The sequence below is a fragment of the Oncorhynchus tshawytscha genome, linkage group LG07 (assembly GCF_018296145.1).
Source record: "Oncorhynchus tshawytscha isolate Ot180627B linkage group LG07, Otsh_v2.0, whole genome shotgun sequence".
NCBI classification, from domain to species: domain Eukaryota; kingdom Metazoa; phylum Chordata; class Actinopteri; order Salmoniformes; family Salmonidae; genus Oncorhynchus; species Oncorhynchus tshawytscha.
The window spans coordinates 56,337,680-56,359,603 of NC_056435.1; the positions used below are offsets into that span (position 1 = coordinate 56,337,680).

Genomic DNA, 21,924 nt, shown 5'->3' on the forward strand with positions numbered 1-21,924 from the left:
GCTGCAGACAGCCTGCAGATGTTCGACGTGGGCAACAAGAACATCGACACCAACCTGATGAGGCAGTCAACTACACAACCAGTCTCACCTCCACCCACCGCCACCCAATCACAGCTCAAACAGTTTCAGAGCCAGGGGGCCAAGCACACAGCTTCCCCAGAGACAGCTGCCCCTAGCATTGGAGAGTGTGGTGTGAAGATTCCCTTCACCTGGACTCCAGAGGGGACAAAGGTGGGTGAGGGAGGTTTGGAAGGTGGAGTGACCACAGCAGCCAAACATAGTGAGTTAATGAATGTGAACGAGGACAGGAAAGAGAAGGCCGTTCCACCATCTAAAAGAACTCACCTACAACTTCCAGAGAGCACACGTGGGTTTCAATTCAAATGGAATAAAACTTTATCACAATGTTCTGTATCCTGTTTTTGTATGCTGACGTGGACCCCCTGTCTCAGGGAGGTGCCAATATAGTTGGAGATGGAGGATGTGCAGCAGTGGCTGAGAGCACTGCAGACCTGGGACGATATCTCCACTGAGGAGAAACAGGTGAAACTTTGGCATGACTGGAAGACAGTGGTCTCTAATCTGACAGAGCACACAATTCAACACAACACTCCAATCTTTAAAGTGTGTGTGTGTGAACCACTCTTCCTCCACAGCGTTTACAGCATTATTATCTCAGGGGATACTGTCGTGCTGTGAGGGAGATCCCAGGGGTCCTGCTGTGTTCCATAGGCTCCAGAACAGAGGTGAGGGAGAAAATGAGTTTCTCAGCCAAGACACTACTCACCCTGCTAGGCCTGCTCAAGGAGTTTAACCACCATTTGGCAACACTGCTGCTTTGCAAGGAGAGAACAGCAGACAGGGAGCTAAAGGTACAGAGTAGGAGAAATAAGGGCAGTGGCATGGTTACCAGTCTTTCAGTTTTAGCCAACATGTTCTGCAAGACAACAACTGAGGTTGACTTAAGTGTGTTTGACTTAAGTTTGTTTATGTGATCCATCCATCTCTTTGTTGTGTTTGGATTTGTCTAGACCCTTCTCAGCCAACAAATTAATGATCAATCAATTCATAAATTATTTAATGCATTGATCCACAGGCACCGAGGCTGAAGAACCGGAGGAGCAGCCCTATACACCCACTACTGTAGACGCAGACATAGCCGAGGAGGAGAAGAGGAGGAAGATAAGAATGAAGGACAAGAAAGGGAGAGGAAGACTAGATCCAAGGCTAAGCAATCCTTTAACAATAAGTGTGGTATGATGGCCCACACCAAGCACTGTACCATGTCCCAGGAGACCATGCTGCAGTGCCCTGAGTAGCTGCCCACATTGCGGGCACTACAGCTCCACCGCAACAAGGCACACCCAGAGTCCAAAGCCGCCAAGAAGAAATGGCCACAGGTGTCCTGCAATATGTGTGGCAGGACCTTCGCTCACCCCTCGGGTAAGTTGTCCTGATCAAGGCTGCGAATGTATTGTGTTGGTGTAAAGGTTCTGTGTATAAAAAACACTTTACATTGAAGGGGATTGACTCACTATCTTACCCACTACTTATGTATAGCAGACCTACCAGGTCTTAACCATAGGCAAGATGCATTAGATGGTATAAAGTACAGTATATACATATGAGATGAGTAATGTAGTGTATGTAAACTTTATAGAAAGTGGCATTGTTTAAAGTGACTAGTGATACATTTATTACATCCAATTATTAAAGTGGCTAGACATTTGAGTCTGTTGGCAGCAGCCACTCAATGTTAGTGGTGGCTGTTTAACAGTCTGATGGCCTTGAGTTAGAAGCTGCTTTTCAGTCTCTCGGTCCCTGCTTTGATGTACCTGTACTGACCTCGCCTTCTGGATGATAGCGGAGTGAACAGGCAGTGGCTCGGGTGGTTGTTGTCCTTGATGATCTTTTTGGCCTTCCTGTGACATCGGGTGGAGTAGGTGTCCTGGAGGGCAGGTAGTTTGCCCCCGGTGATGCGTTGTGCAGCCCTCACTACCCTCTGGAGAGCCTTACGGTTGTGGGCGGAGCAGTTGCCGTACCAGGCGGTGATATAGCCCGACAAGATGCTCTCGATTTGAGCATCTGTAAAAGTTTGAGTGTTTTTGGTGACAAGCTACATTTCTTCAGCCTCCTGAGGTTGAAGAGGCGCTGTTGCGCCTTCTTCACCACGCTGTCTGTGTGGGTGGACCATTCTGTTTGTCCATGATGTGTACGCCGAGGAACTTAAAACTTTCGACCTTCTCCACTACTGTCCCGTAGATATGAATAGGGGGGTGCTCCCTCTGCTGTTTCCTGAAGTCCACGATCATCTCCTTTGTTTGTTGACGTTGAGTGTGAGGTTATTTTCCTGACACCACACTCCGAGGGCCCTCACCTCCTCCCTGTAGGCCGTCTCGTCGTTGTTGGTAATCAAGGGGCCAAGTTTGGGGCGGGGCCAAGTTTGGGGCCAACTCATCGCCGAAAGATATTTCAATTTTGTATTTTTTTTTACATTTCTACAAATATCTCTCTTTTTCTCTCCCCCCACCCTGTCTCCAGACATCTCAGAGCTCCATGACTGTCAGAAATGTCATCTGACTTTTCCCTCGTTGGATGACCACTGGAAGCACATCCAGGAGTGCCACCCCAAGGAGTTCCACCAGTGTCCTGAGTGCAACAAGATGTTCACCAACCCCGTCCTACTGGAGAAACACATAGCTGTGCACGCTGGGGGAACACCATACCGCTGCAAGCTTTGCCAGAAGTCCTGCCAGAAGTCCACACATTGGCCTATAGCACACACACCTTTATTCTCATGCTTTACTATTAAAGGATGAGTTGGTAAAGCCTTGTGCTTGCAACGCCAGGGTAGTGGGTTCGATTCCCAGGAACACCCATATGTAAAATGTATGCACGCGTGACAAAGTTTCTTTGGATAAAAGTGTCTGCTAAGTGGAATATATTATATTACTTATCATATCTTTCCACACACAACAAATGTCAGGCCTGTGGTATCATAACCGTACCAGCCACCCAGAGGTGTTTGCAGGACAGACCCACCGACAGCTCTAGTCTCTGATGCAGTGCATGTTGTAAGTTCTTCCCTAGTGCCAGGAGCCTGGCCAAGCACCAGAGGAACCCAGGTGAGGACACCCACAGCTGGGGAGAGACCCAGGAAAGGCTTTCAGACCTAACCTACCCTGTCCATGCTATTACATTACAACCACCCCCCCTTTTATTTGCTTGGGTACCCAACTGACATAATATCTTCTTATTGTTGTTGTTGGTTTAGTGTTGTCCATCCCTGTTAAGGAATATGCCATTTGGGGTGTATTATGTATTCCTTCCAATCCCTTGTGTGTCCTAAAGGCATGTTTGATTCTGACGTGCTGCTGGTGGGGAATCCAGACCTGCCATCAGGAAAGAGCTGTGATGTCTTACTGCTATATTCCTAACATACAGTTCTATCTGTCTGTGGCCGTGTCTGCTCTCTGTGCATGTGTATTGAGCTCTTCTCCCCTGTATCCTCCCAGACTCATCAGTGGTGAAGTGCCTGTATTGTCCCAGCCTGTTCCCCCAGCGAGGCTGAGGTGCAGGAGCACGCCAGCACCGAGCATTTCAGCCAAGAGGGGGCAGTGTTCAGCTGCTCTCTCTGCCAGCTGAAGCTCCAGGAGCACTTGCTCTCCTGCCACATAGGGGAGCTAGAGGAGCAGGCCTCCAGCTCCCAGATGGTAAAATGCATCCTAAATCAATCCTTAAAACTCTAACCCCTAAGCACTTCCGAAAGGGTTGAATAGGGGTAATGGCCCCATCTATCCCTCTGATAGACTAAGTGTAATTTTTCACTGTGTAGAGCCCCACAGTGGAGGTGTCATAATATCCATAAAATCTAGTTGTCAAACAGGAAAATGGTTCCAATCATTTTTCCACCATTCATTTTTCCCATAGACTATTTTAGAAAGGCTTCAAATAAGGCCTGTTTCGTGTAGGTTTACCCTGGTTTTGATAACCATGTAAATCTCTCTCGGACAAGGTGACCTTTTTCAATATATTCGGCTCCATTTACTCTGATTCAAATGCAATTGGCATCAAAATAGACATCAATACAAAATGATAAGTCCCTGCAAGTCCTGCATGTCATCTCTAGCTGACACCTTTGCTAACAGGTATTGTGTCAATTTAACATTTTCACAAGACAGTTCACAGAATTGTCCATTTAAAGAAATTTAGACAATTTATTTGTTACTACATTAAACTAACGTTAGATAGTTAATCCAGAGATTCTTAGCTTTGTCTCGATTCGGCAGTCTCGCCCAGATCATCATGGCATTTGTAGTTCTTTATGATCGCCACATTAGCAGCTAATCATCGTTTCACTTTTGGTGGGTAAATAGATGACTATAATGATAAAAGACACCTTGTCCTAGAGATTTACACTGTTATCAAAACGTCACGCCAGGGTAAGCCTATCAAAATATTTCCCTGTTTGACCGCTAGGTTTTATGGGTATTATGACTCATACTATGGTACTCTATTGCTTATAATATCCAAAGCACTTAGTCAAGCGTGTACACATTTTTTTTAAACATATGGGTGATCTACACTATTGAATAGGGGTTGGGACGACAGGGGGTGGCTTTGGCTCTAGGCGCTCCTATATGTTTTCTCCTATCTCATACAGTATATCTATGTTAGTAACTATGGGAAGATAGTGAAATGTGAATGACATGTCATTCCTCCTATTAGGTGATTGAGACAGAGGACACTGCTGGTGGGGCAGAACAAGTGATCTCTATGGACCAATCCCATCAGGTGTTTGTTGCCCTGGGAGACGGAGAGGATGGTCTCTCAAGCACGGAGGTGATGGTGGTTAACCTGGAGGACCTACTGAACGGAACCGTCACCTTTATATGTGGAGGTGACCTCTGACCCCTAGTCTCTACTTCCTGGAGAAGGAGGAACTGTCCTAGCAATAGTGGCAGCTTGGAATGAATGAAACAAACTTGACACTGGCAATGCCACTGGTTTTGTATCCTGTAATAGCTGTAAATATTGAGATGGTGTGTACGCTTATACACTAAGTGACAAAGCGTAACCTTTGAACCCTCAGGATTGGTGTCTTTTTATTAATAATCACTCTGTTATTGCCCTGTGTAGAGCTGTGTATGAATCTTTAGTATTTATTTCCTTTTGAACTGGCGTGTGAAGCCTTGCTGTATGAGTGTTGTACACGGTTGGTTGATAAATCTGTGAAATCCAACACCGTATGAGTTTTTTTTAAAACACTACTTTCCAGAACCTTTAAATAATATTTACCAACAATAGAATTATTCCTCAAACAAATAATGGGATTCAAGGTTTTTATTGAGACACAACACATCAGCAGGTTCACAGCAACCTTAGTTGTCTATTGCCGCGAGCTTACATTAATGGTTCACTAGACGGAATCATAGCGCAGCGTTAGTCAGTCTGGTGTATATACACGCTTGACTGAGGAGGTATGTGCCTCCTTAAAACGAACCCAAATTACCGACCATTAATATATACTCAGCTTATTCAATGAACACACTTGAGGTCGCTGTTGCCGTCAAACACAGATCTATATATGATTAGATTTTCCCTACCTGATATTAATGCTAACAGGGGAATGAGAAAATATCTACTGCTGGATCAGTGGTTAGTGGTCACTTCTTCCTATGCTAATAAGCACACCGTTTGGGTTTGAAGGTCATAGCCCTGAGTAGAATAGCCTACCTACATTTTAGAGGTGCTCATTTCAAACAGAAATCGTACTGTGAACTTGTTGCATTTGGAAAATAAATATATTCTGCAAGTATACATACATTGGTTTGATTTGCCTGGTCCCCTCAACTCAAACCATATAATCACACTGAAAGACCACCTTAGAAACTACATTCAGCCACTCGTAATCAGTAAACGCAACAAGCCTTGTGTTAGTTAAAATGAGGCCATAAGCAGAATTTAAAACAGGGAGTTGCATTGGTTTTGCAGGCAAGTCAAGCAGATAAGAGATTTGGGTTTCACAACATGGGTACCAAATGCCATTTTATTGGCCATACACCAAGTAACTTGCAAACTTTGACCTACATCAGGGGTATTCAACTCTTACCCTAAGAGGTCTGGAGCCTGATGGTTTCTGTTCTACCTGATAATGAATTGCACCCACCTCATTTCTCATGTCTAAATCCGTCCCTAATTAGAGGGGAACCATTTTAAAATATTCAGTGGATCTGGCTTCGAGGTCCAGAGTTGAGTTTGCGGGACTTACATGAAATAGAATAGCAGGGAATATACACACAGGGGTCTCGGTGGGCGCTGAATACAACATTAACAACCATCTCCTTTACTCCTGCAGGGAAGACTTGAGGAATAAAAAACAGGCACCTCCTTAAACAAATATTTGATTATGGTCTCATAATATATTTTTCCCTTTTCGTGTGTAGTTTTACTTATTTACACTTTATCAAGTATAGAAATGGACCAACAACATTCTGGTATTTGGTCACTATTTCTTTAAATAGATAAAGGTAAATTGATCATTGTATTATGACCATTTGTTACATGTTTCTATCTACTGAACAAGACTGGGAGAAGTTTAGGCGTTGTGCTGGCACATCCAATAGGCCTTTGTTTGAAAGCCCTGGCGCACAAAGTTTAAAAATAGACCAAAACACATCCTCACTCAGAAAAAACAAATACCTTCAAGTGTCAATGAAACTGCCACAAGACACACAGTTCTCCCATTGACTCAGACAAGACAACCTGCATGGGTTAAACATAAGTGGGTTAAAATAAAAACAGATATGACACTTTTGAAACGTGTCATAGAGGCTAATGTTCAGTAACATAGTGTGACTGACAACACACACAGACAAATCATGAATAGAACATATAAAGCAGGGGTCGGCAACACGCGAGCCAAAACCGTCCCGTGAGTGATTTTAGTTTCAGGTACAACTATACTAATATCACCAGGAATTCAGCTAAAAATGTGTTTAATTTAGGAAATCTTTTCCCATGTATTCTTACAAATGAAATAAAAAGATATGTGATTGTGTCTCAATGTAATCGAGGTATGAAATGATTGTTATTTTCAAATCAAATCTATTTTTGGACTTAGTTGTGGTCAATTTGCAGTGTTATGTGCAAATTTACATAATTATGTTCCGGCCACCTGACAATTTGCTCTGACAAAAAACATTCCGCGGCTCAATCTAGTTGCCGATCCCTGATAAAAATGGGTTGGTAAAATACACATCCACATAGCTGCTCTGCTCACAACCACACATTCAGGTAGATACACAGTAAAGTAGGTATTGTATTCCCTTAAACCATCCAGATACAGTAGTGTGCAAAGTAGCATCTAGAGAAACAGATGAAGCAAAGGAGACGACTTCAGTTACATTCACTCTGTCCCAGTAGTGGTCCGCTTTCATAAGCCTCTCAGGGCAGGTCCCATACAAGGTCATCAGGATACAATGGCCACACCCAGGTGTTTATAGGGGTGTCAGCACAACAAACGTTGTCTCCAGTTAGTCGATTGTATATGTACTTGTGTAAGACTGAGTGCCAGGTGATAATCTTTCAAGATACCTAGTATGTATATCTGTGTCCAGTGGTGGTGGTGCCTGGAGTGGTAGTATACTGTCATTTTACCAAACATTTCCCTTAACGGCCCGCACGGTGAAGGAAAGGCGCCCTGTGTGAAAAATTGGTAGAGCATGGCACTCGCACAGCCAGTGTTGTGGGTTTGATTCCCGGGGCAAACCATACATAAAATGTATACACACGGCTGTAAGCTGTAAGTGTCTGCTAAATGGCATATACTATATTATATACAAATTATATGAGAAACAGTGACATACTCTGAATGACTTAAAATGATAAATCTCATATTAGTCTTTCACACTCTGTGCCAGTAGGCAAATAGTAGGCCTACTACTGAAACAAACATGAGTCTGTCATTCACAGGTTTCAGATGTATTTTTAAAGCTAAACATTCTGATCTGATCCATCAGCCATTGATAGGCTTATACCTTCACTACACTACTTTTATACGCAATGTGTGGATTAAGGAGTACACGCAATGCCCACTGAAAAATACCTGGGTAAATGGCATATACCGGCTTATACCCTCCACTACACCATAGTCTGTGTCTATCTTTTAAGATACTAAGTATGTACAAGTAACTGCCAAAATAAAAGTGGAAACACTTGAGTAATGAGGGACACAAAGTATATTGAAAGCGGGTGCTTCCAAACAGGGTGTGGTTTCTGAGTTAAGTAATTACAATCGCATCATGCTTAGGGTCATGTATAAAAATGCAGTGCGGGCCATTATTTTGGCGACCATGGCTATGCCCCCATAGAATGACAATTCCCCCATCCACAAGGCATGAGTGGTCACTGAATGGTTTGATGAGCATGACAACAATGCCAAATTAGGAGAGGAAGTTAAGTCATCATTATTCCTTGTTTGCCATTATAGCTAAGATCCAATGGTGGTTATTAGTGAGAGTGGAGATGGGCTCCATCTGAGGGATTGGGACGGGTGGCTGGGAGGGCATCAGACATTTCCCTGAAGTATGTGTGATGCCTCTTCACTCATCTCACTTCGGTCTTTCGGTGGACCCACTCTCCCAAAGTAGAGCCCCACCAGCCACTATACTTTAATTCACAAGGTATTATAAACTGACCACAGTATTTAAAGATGCACTATGCAGAAATCGCACCGCCATTTCCTGGTTACTAAAATTCTAATAGTTATTATTTCAGTTTAAGTGACAAAACAAGCAAGTATAGTGTAGAGAATAACTGTACGATCTAAACCACTGTGAAATATATTTTCCATAATCAAAAATATTGTATTTCCAGCTGTTTGAAGCTGGCGTACAAAACCAAAAGACAGAAAACCGAAACTTAAAAAACGGGAAGCATAGAAAGAGCACATAGAACAGATCTACTGCTCCTTAGATTTGCTTTCAAAGAAAATTATAGATCTTTAACTCATATTTCTTTGTGCATTTTGTCAGGTCGCCCAAACAGTTACATATTTGCAGCTTTAAGTGGCAGTCTTTCACCAATGTATTTACAATGACATAATCCAGTCTTTTGGTACATTAGGAGATGAGTTAGAGTTTATAAGCCCTAAAAAGGCACAAAGTACTAAGAAGTACTTGCTTTATGTCTTTGGTGTGTTCTCTGTTAAATGTTTGTTCAGCTTACATGTTCACACGTTCTATGTCACTATAGATGCGGTGGGAACATGTGGGTCTGGACAGATGTGATGTCATTGATGTTTGTGTGCGTCTATCGGTTTTTTTTTGTGTCTGTATATGTCTATATTGTTTGAAAAATGTAATGTAATCATACAAAACAGTGAAGTTGTTCTGGCTCTTGGTGGTCCAATGCCCTATTAAGACTCTTTATGTTGGTGTTATCTTCATTTTGGCAGTTACCTGTATGTCTATCTTTTAAGATACCAAGTATGTATGTCTGTGTCTATTGGCTACTGTATCTACTGTACGCTACTGTATGTGGGAGTCCACATCCTAGGATGCATACTTGGTATCTTAAAAGATAGACATATAGTGTTGGTATAATTCCTTTGCAGCGGAGAGGCATGACAGTGTACATGTCACAGCAGAAATAAGATGTGTCATAGAGCTTCATCTGCCACAGTGACATTACCTTAACTAAAACTAGACCTAGCTGGTATTTTGGTATAGTAGTACACTTCAGCCAGTGTTTGTGTGTGTCATGTTTATGCCATTAGGATCACTTACTGCACTAGACATACAAACAGGATGCCAGGAAAAGAGACCTGAAACACAGATGCATTGTTTAAATGTAGGTTACTACTGTAGTCATCAACCCTAGTCCTTGGGATCAATGCTTTGCTGTTTTTTTCTCCAGCCCAGCACCAGAGCAGCACTCTGATAATTGATCAACTGATACTTGATCAATACTTGAGATGCTTTCGTGCTGGTGTGGAACAAAACCCACCAGTTCCCCAGGCCTGCAGGTTTTGTGCTGAAGAAAGGTTAGGATGTCATGTCAATAGAGCAACAAATTACTGTTGTATGACGCCAGTACAGTTAGTAGTGACAGACATTTAGGGTACTCACTTGTTCCAGACAGTAGTGAAATCAGCACAGTGAGACCAAAGACATTAACATGGGCAGCGATCACGGCGACCCTCCGCATCCACACATGGAGCCAGAACTCGCTCATCCCCAGCCCCTCGCCGACCGGGCTGTACTCCACATCAGCCCTCATCTCCCCTCGGCTATCTGATAGCATTCAGACTGACTGTACAACGACAAAACCGACGGTCTCTGTACAGTTGCAGAAACATGGTGAATAGTTCGAAGATGAATATGGTCAGTTATTCTTCTTGAACCGTTGGCGCCAGTTTACCTGTGACCGCGCTGGGGACTCTAACGTTAGCGCTGCAACAATGTCACAAACTGTTGACCAAAACATCACAAGAAAACGATGTCGCGAAACGAGACATGCAGTCTCTTCAATGGATTAGTCGACACTCGACAGTAAATCCCCTCCCGTTTAAGAGATTATGAAAGGGCAGCGTTTTCCCGTTCCGCACCTCCATAGACTAAATCAAATTCCAATCCGGCCGGTTTCATTCCGGGACATCCCGCAGACAACAAACCGCTTAAATCTAGCAGCCACTTTTAGTCCTGCGCAATTAAAATGATACTGTACAACTACTGGTTCAAATCGATCAGGTGGGTTCTTCAATTCACTTCCTGGGGATGACCAATTGGTGGATAAGACATTTTACAGGTTTGCACTAGATTGCACAGCCAAAGTCAAAATGGGCTATATCGTAATAAATCATTCATGAAAACAAAAACGAACTTTTTGGATTTAATATAAAGTTAGTATGGTGGTTAAGTTTAGGTTCAACATCACATTTTAATTAGATAAAATGTAGAAATGGGCTGGGCTAATGACTGTGGCAACTAGTGACGACCTTTAAGAGGCTTGGAGAAAGAAACATCGCGACCTCAGATCAGGGAGACATCCGGTACTTCAGCAGCACGAGCCGGTATCCTACCAGGAAGAGCGCGCATTGTCCTAATTGCACGCAGTCGTTATAATACGTAACGGTTGATATGAACGAGGATGAGTAAAATGTGTCTATATCATATAAAAAACACAACCTCTCAAAAGGGAGTGGCCCCAATTGCATTGACATGACGTGAAGGAATGCAGTCCATTGAGCGATAAAATGTTATCTGAGCGCTCCTTGACGCAAATGTGTGTCGCCTACCCTAATGGTCTGTCAATACTAAATATACAGGCATCATACAACAGTAATTAGACAATACAGTGTGATAATTTCTGTCTGCCATGCTTGTATAAAATAAAACGGTATTTGGGACACAGAAGTATCTGTCAAGGGTGCAATAAATAATTTTTTGGTAACCTCCTATACCAGCCTCATAATAAAGGAATGGCCACAACTTCAAGCAAGTGTAAAGGATATTTTTAATCAATTTTTATAAACCAACGTATTTATTTAGCAGCATAACCAGAAGGTCTTGAGGTATTTCTAAATTCATACACAGAAATTCACATGTCCCCTTTGTCCTGCACACACTCACCAACAGCAGCAAACTCACACACCGACTCAGGAACTGAACACATAACTCATACTTTATTGGTCATAAGCACTCTCGCTCACACACACACACACACACACACACACACACACACACACACACACACACACACACACACACACACACACACACACACACACACACACACACACACACACACACACCTACCTGTACACTCATATAGGAGTCAAAAGACATACACACACAAACATTGGCTTGAATATCAAGTCACACTCACACACACACACACATCTCTTGAGTCCTGTAGCCACAGTCTGAGGCATGATGTCTGACAGCACAGGCAGGGCTGACTCCCTCAGTAGCTTGTAAGGCAGGCACTCTTAATGGTGCAGTTTTGGCTGTGGAGAGAGCAGGAAGACGACAGTCAAATGGCTGCTTTAGTCACAAAAACTAGGATAACATAACTTCTCCCATATGTAGATAACATATTCCTTATATAATCGTAAATTGCAACATATTACTTGTAACAACTGCCTCAACCCACCTTCTGTGTGCCCATTTTCTTCTCCACCCCACCAGGCAGTGTTCCCCCCTTACTGTCCTTCCAGGGGTAGAAATTAGAGTGAGGGGAGGAGGGCAGGCGGTGCGGTTTGGAGGGGGGAGAGGGTTCACTGCTGCCCCCCTTGCGTTTCTTGCCCAGACCCCTGTGGTCGTACCCCGTCGCCCCCCTCCCGTGTAGTCCTGAGTCCCCCCTGCGGAAGTGAGGATCGGGTGGGGCGGAAGTGTGTCCAGAGGGTGGGTGTGTCCGTTTAAACAACCAGGCAGATGCTGGTGAATGGGGCTCCGAGGGGGATGGCTGGGGGCGGGGTTTGCTGCTGGGGGAGAGGGTGCCATTGGTCTGGCTGTGAGGGGTGGGCGGGGTGGTCTTAGAGGAACTGGTTGGGGGCTGTCTCCGGTCCTGTAGGATGATAGAGTTCCTGTCTGGGCCGGAGTGCTCACCCTCCTGTGATGGGGCTTCACGTTTACGGAGTGCTGCTGCTGCCGCCTCCTCCTCCTCTCTGAGTCTCAGTTGCTGCTTGCTGGGTCGCCCCACCGGGTTCTTGGGCCTTCCGGGACCTAGCGGTCGCCCTGGACCTGCCTGGCGGACAGGAGGGGGCGCAGGGGCTACAATATGGCTGCCACTGCCACTGGAATTCTCTGATTGGTTAATGGCTGTGGAGTGGGAGGCGATTTGTAGGCATGTCTCCCTCCCTGGTCCATGGGAGGAAGGCCTGAGGGATGGGGTGGTTCTGTGGCTTCCTGTCCTGACTTTAGAATGTAGAGAGGAAGAGAAGGATGAGGAGGGAGAGGAAGAGGAGATGCTCTTCACAGAGAGACTTTGGGACTGGAGGTCTGATGCTTGAGGTATTTTCCTGCAGAGAGAAAATACATCTGTATTAGATCCAGACAGAAAACTACAATTCAATACTTTGTCCAGAGAGGAAACAATCAGGAAAAGAGCACTATGTAGCCGTTATGCCAAACTGTTACACCAGAAGACAGCTCCCACAGGACACACATTGAAAGAAATCTTACTTCCAGAGGTGTGCGCTGATGTGCTGCTCCACCATGGCATTGAGTGCCGACCGAAGGTGGTGGAGCCGCCGGTCAAAGGTGTACACACCATGACCCATCACATAACTGCCAAATGAACACCCCTAGGTAGAGGACAAGAGACCGAGCACGGGGAATTAGGGGAGTGATAACACGGCCCGTGTTGGCAACATTCTTGCGTTGTACAGCTGTCAAAAGGTCAACACACTGCAGTAATAATACTAGGAGTAGTTGTTGACATCCTGTAATCTTACCGCGGCTGGTTTAGGGTGCCAAGAGGACGAGGGGTATTCGATTGGTTCCTCAGGCCCCTCTCCCCCCTCTCCCTCGCTCTCATCGCTGGAAATGCGCCCATGGGTGAGGGGTGATGGGGCTTGAGTGCTACCCTCCTCTTGACAAGGTTTTTCCTCCTCTGGAGCACTCTCCGAAGAAGCCCTGGACCGACTGAACACAGACATTCATATTTGGACCACATCTACCACAAGACCGTTACTATGATTTGACCACAGTTGATAACATTAGTCCTCCACCTGAAGGCAGGGTTGTTGGTGAGGGGCCTCCTGCAGTGTGGGGGTGCTAGGGGGTCCCTCTGGGCCTCTGGGCTGGGGGACCGGCATGAGCCACTCCCCTCCTGGGTCTGAGCGCCCCGCTCACGGATCCGGACACCCGTCTTCAGCTCGGTCACCAGCTGGTCAAAGTTTTTACTCCGACCAGAAACCTTCCTCCGCTGGTGAATAGAGTGAATCTAAGGAGAAGAGAAAGAAACAGACGAGATAGACAAACTAGACATTAATCCTTGTTTTGTTGATCAAATGTATTTCTTACACAAAGATTTCGTCAACTTCAAAAAAATGACATTCTGCCTGTGCTTCTAGTATGGTGAATAAATGGGTGATGCTGTCCAAACTCCCTTCTGTTTTTTAAATGAAAACTATAGCACCCAGCCCCTATGACAGCCAAGTCCTAGGAACTCCCGATGGTCTGAAATGAGTGATTGAAACCAATCTAGTTCACAAATTTTAGGATATTGGTAAATCTGTTCTCTCATCAACACATTCTGAGGCACAGATGGGTCTGAGACATGGTGGGATTCATTACCATTTAACTGTGCTGCTAGAGATGACCTGAATCACATAACATACGCCTGAGACAATCTGTTCAGAGCAGCACAAGGGTTGGGGATGAGGGGAAGACCTGGCTTTGGTACTTCTAAGCAGACAGGAAACTAGAGCCTAAACCACCATGAGAGATTTGTAGAAAGCACTTAAAAAGAGGCAATATTTCATCAACAATATGTAGGTATAACAGCTGATGGCAATAGATTGTTGTATCAAATAGTCTTGGTAAAGAGATGAAGAAAGATAGTGTGGCTGTCTGAACGAGAAGCGAGGGAGCGAGGCCGTCTGATCGAGGGAGGGAAGCCGTTTCCTCAGGTCCTTTCCTTTCTCTTTCCATTTCCTTTACATGGGGTTCTCTGCTCCTGCCTACACGTGACCCCTCTTTGCACTGAGCGACACGGCCGGGTTCCTCTTTTAGACAAACCAGCAGCCTGCGCCACACACACACACACTTCCTGTGCTCCCAGCTCTAGACAGTGGCCATGTGAGTACTTTGACAAAAGCCTCATCTGAACTTGAAGTAATCACTGACCTAACATGGCGGGATGGGTGAAAGTAAGGTTTCTACTACTTTGCAGTCACCTTCCTATTCATGTCAGATCAGTGATTTTAATAACGAAAGGAGGAGGTCGTAGCACTAACTACACCAGGGCTCTAGGACTAGGGGTCATATTTAATTCCACAATGTCCTCAATGCCCTACACAAAATACCCCTTCCCTTATATGGCAGATTCTTCAAATATGAAGGCAACACCATAATCACAAAGCAACATGATATTTAGACACAGTGTATTATGCTGCTATAGCAACAAATTGCTGAAGTGTAGACAACAGGAGACAGGTGAGAGGAAGAGAAAATAATGTAAAATGGAGAGAAATTAGTCACCCTCATAATCCTAAAGGGGCACTCCACAATTAGGCCTACTAGTAACATCATCCATTTTTTGTTTAAAAGTGTCTGTATGAAATCCATGCCAGATGTGACATCATAAATGGAAGTAATTACTATGTTATCTACAGGGTACTAGTTTTGAAGGGGACCATTATCATTGGAGCTCCTCCTATTATCATAGGATAGTAATAATAACCTAGATATCTCTTATCTGTGTCTGATAGTTCCCCTTTTCTAAATGTGCCAAATCATCACAGAAAAATAAAGAGCCAAGTTATTACTCTCCAGTGGTGTAAAGTACCCAAGTAAAAATATTTTAAAGTACTACTTAAGTCGTTTTTTGGGGTCTGTATTTTACTTTACAATTTTATATTTGATAACTTTTACCTTACTACAATCCTAAAGAAAAAAATGTGTACTTTCTCCTACATACATTTTCCCTGACACTCAAAAGTACAATTCACATATTTATCAAGAGAACATCCCTGGTCAGCTCTACTGCCACTGATCAGGCGGACTCACTAAACACAAATGCTGTGTGTGTAAATTATTCATTTAATAGGATCTCCTTATTCATTTAATAGGATCTCCTTATTCATTTAATAGGATCTCTGTGGGCCTAGAAGTAAAGAATTGTTGTTGAACATGTATTACTTTTACATGTGGCATTAACATAAACAGCTATGTTTTAATCTGATTGCCAAGCAAACACTTCAAAAGGCTCCCTGCGCAAGTTCGTCCACCTGAAAATAATTTCCACAGCCATACAATGCATCTGCCATTTGATGAATGTAAAGAGACATCTAACAAAACACAAATAAGTGTAAGGGATGACGTTGACATTCAGTCTACACTTATAACGTGAATTGATGCATCCACTGTCCTCACGTGTCTCGGTCACGCGTCTCTGCCTTCGCAAAATGTTACTGTTATCGTTGAACCACCTCGCATTTTGGAGCCCATTCCATACGTTTTCCGGTACATTTGCAAATGTTCATGCGGTTGACATGTGGTAATGATAAATAGTGTAACAGCCAACAGTGATAATTGTTGTGACAGGCTCATGTTCTACCGGTATGGCACTATTTCTTCTACTCGTCTCAGACTTACTTTCACCCCCAGTGTTGCCAACGTAGCGACTTTGTCACTATATTTAATGTGTTTTCAGACCCCTCCAGTGACTTTTATTGGTAAGAGGCTAGTGACAAATTCCACTACTTTTCAGGCTGCCTTTGGGGAGTTTTGACACTGAAGATTTCTATGGTTTTGATAGCATTTAGATACTTTTCCCACTAAATTCTGCCGCAAATGAGAGTGTCACAGCCATGGTGCACAAGGTGTGTGTGTGTGAGGGGGGAGGCTGCAGGAGAGAGGGCAAAATTGGTGCTGTGACGTCATTGCTATGACAAGAAGAGGAGACTGGGATAGGGGAGGAAAATGAGAGCTTACATGAGAGGGTGAGTGTGAACTTACATTGCAAGTTAGGAGACGAGTGCAGACTTTCTTCCTCTCGGAGTCCAGTACTCCGCAGTGCTTGTCAAGATCACACTCTCTCCCTGGAGATGACAGGAAGAGAAGAGTGTCTTAATAGCAATCAAACGGCTGTGAATCAATAGTCTACACTAGCTTCCTTTCTTTGTGTCCTTTCCTCTTTGATCACTAGTCTGGTAAGATGTCACTATTTTAAAATGAATCTATTCAAGAGACTCTTGACCCAACAAACAGGTTCAGAGGGGGAGGCTTGTCTCTCTTTAAAAAAAAAGAAATAAAAAAAGAAGACTCACTGGAGGCCACCTTGTTGTAAGGTCTTGGTCCACGGAGATGGCCAGGGAGGGTAGGGACCGTTATGGCCTCCTTCCTCTGAGTGTGTGTCCTCTCACTGGTGGAGGGCCGGCCGGCTGGGGTGGTGGAGGGCCGGTCGGGCGGGGGGGTGGTGGAGGGCCGGCCGGGCGGGGGGGTGGTGGAGGGCCGGGTGGTGGAGGGCCAGCCGGGCGAGGTGGTGGTGGAGGGCCGGCCGGGCGAGGTGGTGGTGGAGGGCCGGCCGGGCGGGGTGGTGGAGGACCGGCCGGGCGGGGTGGTGGAGGACCGGCCGGGCGGGGTGGTGGAGGACCGGCTGGGCGGGGTGCCTCCATGGGGCCAGGGTGGGTCTCTGAGTGAGGGAGGTGGGGAGCTCAGGGGAGGCTCCAGGGGTGGAGGCTGCTTGAACACAGCTGATTCAGAATGGCAGCTGTGGGGGCTCCTATCCAGGTGGGAGTGGCTGAAGGGACAAGAGAGAATGAGAACATGGTCAGATGTTTAAAACACGGAAATTAATAATCAGAATACATTTAAAAAATACATCTCAGATGGTTATGGATACAATAAGATGGTTTCACCATGGAAAATAGAGAAAGATCACCCCCATTATCTAATCCCCCCTCGTACTCAACGCCCACCCTTGATCCATCTAGCCCTTCCCTCTTACCGTACTTCTTCCTTAGGGGGCTTGGTGTGTCTGAACTGTGGGGGTGTGGATGGGGATGGGGGGGCTGCTCTTGGTGCCCCAGTCCCTTGCCTCCTCCCTTCCCAGGATGAGGTTGCATGGGCAGAGGATGGGGAGTGGCTATGGCGGGGGCGCTGCTGGGGTGCTGGAGGGGTGGAGCGGAGGGGGGCGTACAGTTTGCTCAGAGGGCCGTGTCTCCTCTCACAATGCTTCTCAAAGGCCTGGGGCTTGACCACCTGGCCACAGTGGCTACACACCACCAAGTAGAAGTCATCTTGGCCCGGGTAGTGGCCGAAGATGGACATGTCTGGTGGGTGGGGAGCGAGAGGAGGAACAGGTGGTGAGAAATCACAAAGAAAGTATGTATAGACACACACACACATCACCGTGTCTCCCTCTCTGTGAAACACAGGAACAAAAGCAGGCAGACAAACACACACAAGGCAGCGTCTGTTAGACATCTGCCGCTGCAGACTGCCAGGCTGGTTACCAGAGGGCACCTGGGTACAGAGAACAGTGCCCCCCAACCCCAAATTCATCTCTTAAGACAAGACACCCACGGGCACGAAAGGAAGAGGAATCAAATCTGGAAAGACACACACACACACACACACACACACACACACACACACACACACACACACACTTTGTGCTGCAGAGGCATGTTCGGCTGTGGCTAGCTAAGATGCCCGGATTAGTAATGTTAGAGGCAAATCTAAACCTAAGTATGAAGGATGTAATCTTACAAGCGTCCCAAAAAATACTTACCTTCCTTCCTAAGAGACATTGCCTCGGCTGCTTTCTTCCCATTCTTGCTGCAGTCATCTCCATCGGAGCCTGAAAACAGAGACTGTGACTGAGGTGTACATACAGGATACACATGCAAGGCTAGTGTAGTAACCTTTGGGTGCCTCTCAATAGTCAAGAGGTGGTTCCTCCATTACATCTTCCTTTGATCCACAATGATCTGAAAGGCAGATCAAGTGAAAACAACATGGAAAACAAACACCTTTGCCAGTTCAGTTCTTCAACATCGGTGGATAAAGGAAGAGGAGATGAGGGAAAGACACTATTAAGAGTCATCCCCTTGTCTGGGTTGACTAGACAGGAAGTCAGGAGCAGAACCTGGACCTCTGGTCTCACAACTGGCACACAGATCAGAGATAAGCAGCAGGTACAGGTTCCATACAGGATGTATATATATAGGAATTCACTTTCAGTGTGGACGTAAATTTGGAAGAAAACTGGTTAAGTGACTTCATTTTGTATGGCGAATTTGGCACCTCTGTTGCTTGAATTAGGCTACGAACATGATATTTGACCTGATACACGTGTGCACTGATCTGATGAAATTATGTTTTTTCACACACACACACACACACACACACACACACACACACACACACTTGGAGCTTTGAAGACACGGATCTCGCCTGGCAACTAAAACAATTAATTGTGCCTCGAATACACAGTATTTCCAAAAACTGTTGTTTTATTAGGTTCACATCACCATTCCAACTCAAAATACGCCCTGAAATAAAAAGCTAGATTACCTAAATGTTACATGGTGGAAACAGCATCAGACTCCTCCTTCGTCACCGGTGTCTATCATACTGCTAGAAGTATTAGCTTAGCTTCATTGCTAATACGGCTAGCTAGCTTTCCATGGCAAGAAGTTGCTCGCCCAACCATCGCTACAACTAATACAAGACGCATTCCGCTGTAGGGCCATAGTTTTATTTAGGTGTGTGCTGTTGTAATGAGAGAATATTGTCAAATGGTTGCCATGGTCTGTCTGTGTACATAAAACGACATAACGAGGATCAAATAGAAACGATTATCACTTATTTTATGAGAAGACGGCGTATGCGCTAGGACCTGGGAGAGAGCAACACGTTAGCCTCCCAGCGCTAGGACCCAGCCGGGTCTTTGTTTGGGTAACATGGTTAAGGCTGCCGCCCGTTTCCTCGAAAATAACCATCAACAGAATTAACATCGGTTTGATATCTAACAATACCAATGTCAAAGTGCTCCCTTACCTTCCGACGCAGTCACACTGGCTCTCTCGGCCCAAGCGCTCCAGCTTTCGCCCACGAAATCATCGAGACTAGGCACCCGCCGTTCCAAAGCAGCCATTACTTTTACTGCGCGTTCACGCACCGCCATCATCACTGCGCGGCAAGTGACTTACGTCATAATCCGCGTTCACGACAGGGATGGGAAGTACCTGCGTGCGCATTCATGAAATGCCCGCATGTACCTGTCGAGTGGAGGTCACTTGACTCTCTTCAGTGTTTATGAATGTTATGGACGAGATGGGAAGGCCTTGCTATTTCAAGCTCTGTTGTGCTTCAGTAGTAAACTTGAAACTGAAATATACAAAGGTAGGGTGGCCAGCCCAGATTGGGTCCCCTGGGGTGCATGCACAACTCCAGTCCTTGAGGGCCACAGTCTGCTGGTTTTGGTGTGTCATGCACAGTTCAATGCCATAAAATGACCAGGCATTGCTTCTAGTTTCTCAGCTAACCACGTTTTTAGCAATCTGGTACCTGACCCTACAGTCAACCTGGCGTGCAACCATTGGTTGAGGCATGCAACGTCTATACTGAACAGAGCCGTTATTTTAAAAGCATGGGAACCGGTTGATAACGTTCTTTCACGTTCGACATTTTTCCAGTACAATAAAAACAAAAAAAAGTGCCTATGCAAAGCCCTCCCTGTCACTCAAACTTATTCCAGTGTATGCCTACCAGCTGAAAATCTTTGCCAGCGTGTGCAGGCTACCTGCCCCCCCCCCCCTACTGAAATTACAAGCATGATTCAGAAATTAGGGATAGATTTGTTTTAAATTAGATTCAACGCTGGTTAAAAATAGTTATCACGTTGCACATTGAATTTAAGTACAAAAAGGTAAGACGTGTAATTTTAATTATGCTGCTGCTATGCATGCAGATGCTTGTTAGCGAGCTAGCGCTGATCCAGATGGATTTTATTTTTAATAAAGCAAGATCAGTGTTTCCAATGACTCCAGTGTACATTGTGATCTTACCAATTATGAGTAGACATTGTTTTGTCAAAAAGATGACATCAACCAATTAGGCAAACTTTTTTTTTTTTTTTTTTTTTTTTTTTTTACATATGTTGTTGGGGGTGGTGCTGGAGATGAATATGAAGCTGAAATTACAATTGACGACATTCAAAGTTCCATCACAGAAGCCGCTCCTCTGTAGGTATAATTCTATGGGACTAATTCAAATAATACGTGTCATAACGATACCCAGCACTTCAAAATTTCAGTCACATCTCACGCCCTACACTTAGCTTGCCCACTCCATAGAAAGCGGCTCTATCTGCACTGAATGGTGAAGTAGCTGAAAATGTTAGGCTAAATGTACAAAATAATTAAAAACATCTCAGAGGTTTAAAAAGGAAAGATAAACAGTTCATTTCTGGTTCCAACCTGTTCAGAACTTTATTTTGCTGGTCAACCTACCTCATACACTTGCACAACTTTTTGTTTAGTTTAGATGTAGATACAAAAGGGTTTATGGTTGGGACTGAGCATGAAATTGTGCCTTCTAGTCATATGAAGGAAACAGTACCCTTGTGCCCCCAAAAAAGCATTGTTACAATTACTTTGCAGCCATAGTTATATGAAATACAATAGTACCATCTTGTGGCTACAACATTAACTGTCTTAATTAACTGGTAACATTACAGTCCGAGCAGAGTGAACAAATCTGTACAGCAGTTGTTGCAGCTCTCGTCCTTTAATGCATTGTCTATACATCCTCAGTATTGACATGTTTCTTTTGTACAAACAAGTCACATTTTAGAAATCCAATCAAATAAAGGCCTACAAGCCTGATTTATATCCTAAATAGCTAGATTATTTATATTCAAATAAAAATGGCACAAATAATCTAAGAGATCAGGGTCCTTTCATGACTGACTCAAGCCTTCGCTTTGTAAATCACTACAGCGGCCAAGGCTGTACAACCAGCTGTGTGGATGGCAATGTCTGCATATCCCTCAAATCCCAAAACTCGTAAGGAACAGGATGTCAAAATGACATTACTTACAAAATAATTAGTGCAAAGCATTTTTTTTTTAAATAAATAAATACTAAATCAATAAGTTCCATTCACTTTCCATAGGAGTGTGACAGATGTAGGTCATCTCCACACACCCATCAACTGCAATCATTGGCTAAATTAAAATGTAAAT

At 44.6% G+C, this 21,924-nt stretch overlaps 2 protein-coding genes and 1 long non-coding RNA gene across 3 annotated transcripts in view; 1 reads left to right on the top strand and 2 right to left on the bottom strand.

The window, feature by feature from the left end:
- The window catches only part of LOC112255320 (low-density lipoprotein receptor class A domain-containing protein 2-like), a 46,785-nt gene extending 36,089 nt beyond the window's left edge, over positions 1-10,696 (bottom strand). The window contains exon 1 of the mRNA XM_042324664.1: positions 10,131-10,696. Within this exon, the coding sequence (XP_042180598.1) occupies positions 10,131-10,305 (175 nt within the window). The 5' untranslated portion in view covers positions 10,306-10,696. The remainder of the gene's footprint in view (positions 1-10,130) is intronic.
- Positions 949-5,216, top strand: LOC121846812. The gene is made up of 3 exons (XR_006083795.1): positions 949-1,443; positions 2,542-3,713; positions 4,729-5,216. It is a non-coding gene; the product is annotated as an uncharacterized LOC121846812 (long non-coding RNA).
- An 803-nt stretch (positions 10,697-11,499) lies between the features above and the next one.
- LOC112254900 (ataxin-7-like protein 2) lies at positions 11,500-19,936 on the bottom strand. The gene is made up of 10 exons (XM_042324665.1): positions 19,737-19,936; positions 18,466-18,534; positions 17,680-18,004; positions 17,000-17,472; positions 16,689-16,771; positions 13,736-13,950; positions 13,460-13,649; positions 13,188-13,309; positions 12,157-13,024; positions 11,500-12,010 (listed from the first exon to the last, which is right to left on the bottom strand). Exons 1-10 carry the CDS (start codon positions 19,864-19,866, stop codon positions 11,993-11,995), a joined length of 2,493 nt encoding a protein of 830 aa, XP_042180599.1. The 5' UTR covers positions 19,867-19,936; the 3' UTR covers positions 11,500-11,992.
- Between the last annotated feature and the right edge of the window lie 1,988 nt (positions 19,937-21,924).

Bases quoted from the DNA above. Each gene is read 5' to 3' on its own strand.
- LOC112254900 (XM_042324665.1), bottom strand. From the start codon at position 19,866: ATGATGGCGGTGCGTGAACGCGCAGTAAAAGTAATGGCTGCTTTGGAA. The intron at 16,772-16,999 runs GTGAGTCTTCTT...TGTCATCTCCAG, and splicing joins TTACAACAAGGTGGCCTCCA to GGAGAGAGTGTGATCTTGAC. The intron at 13,650-13,735 runs GTGGAGGACTAA...GTCTGTGTTCAG, and splicing joins ACCAACAACCCTGCCTTCAG to TCGGTCCAGGGCTTCTTCGG.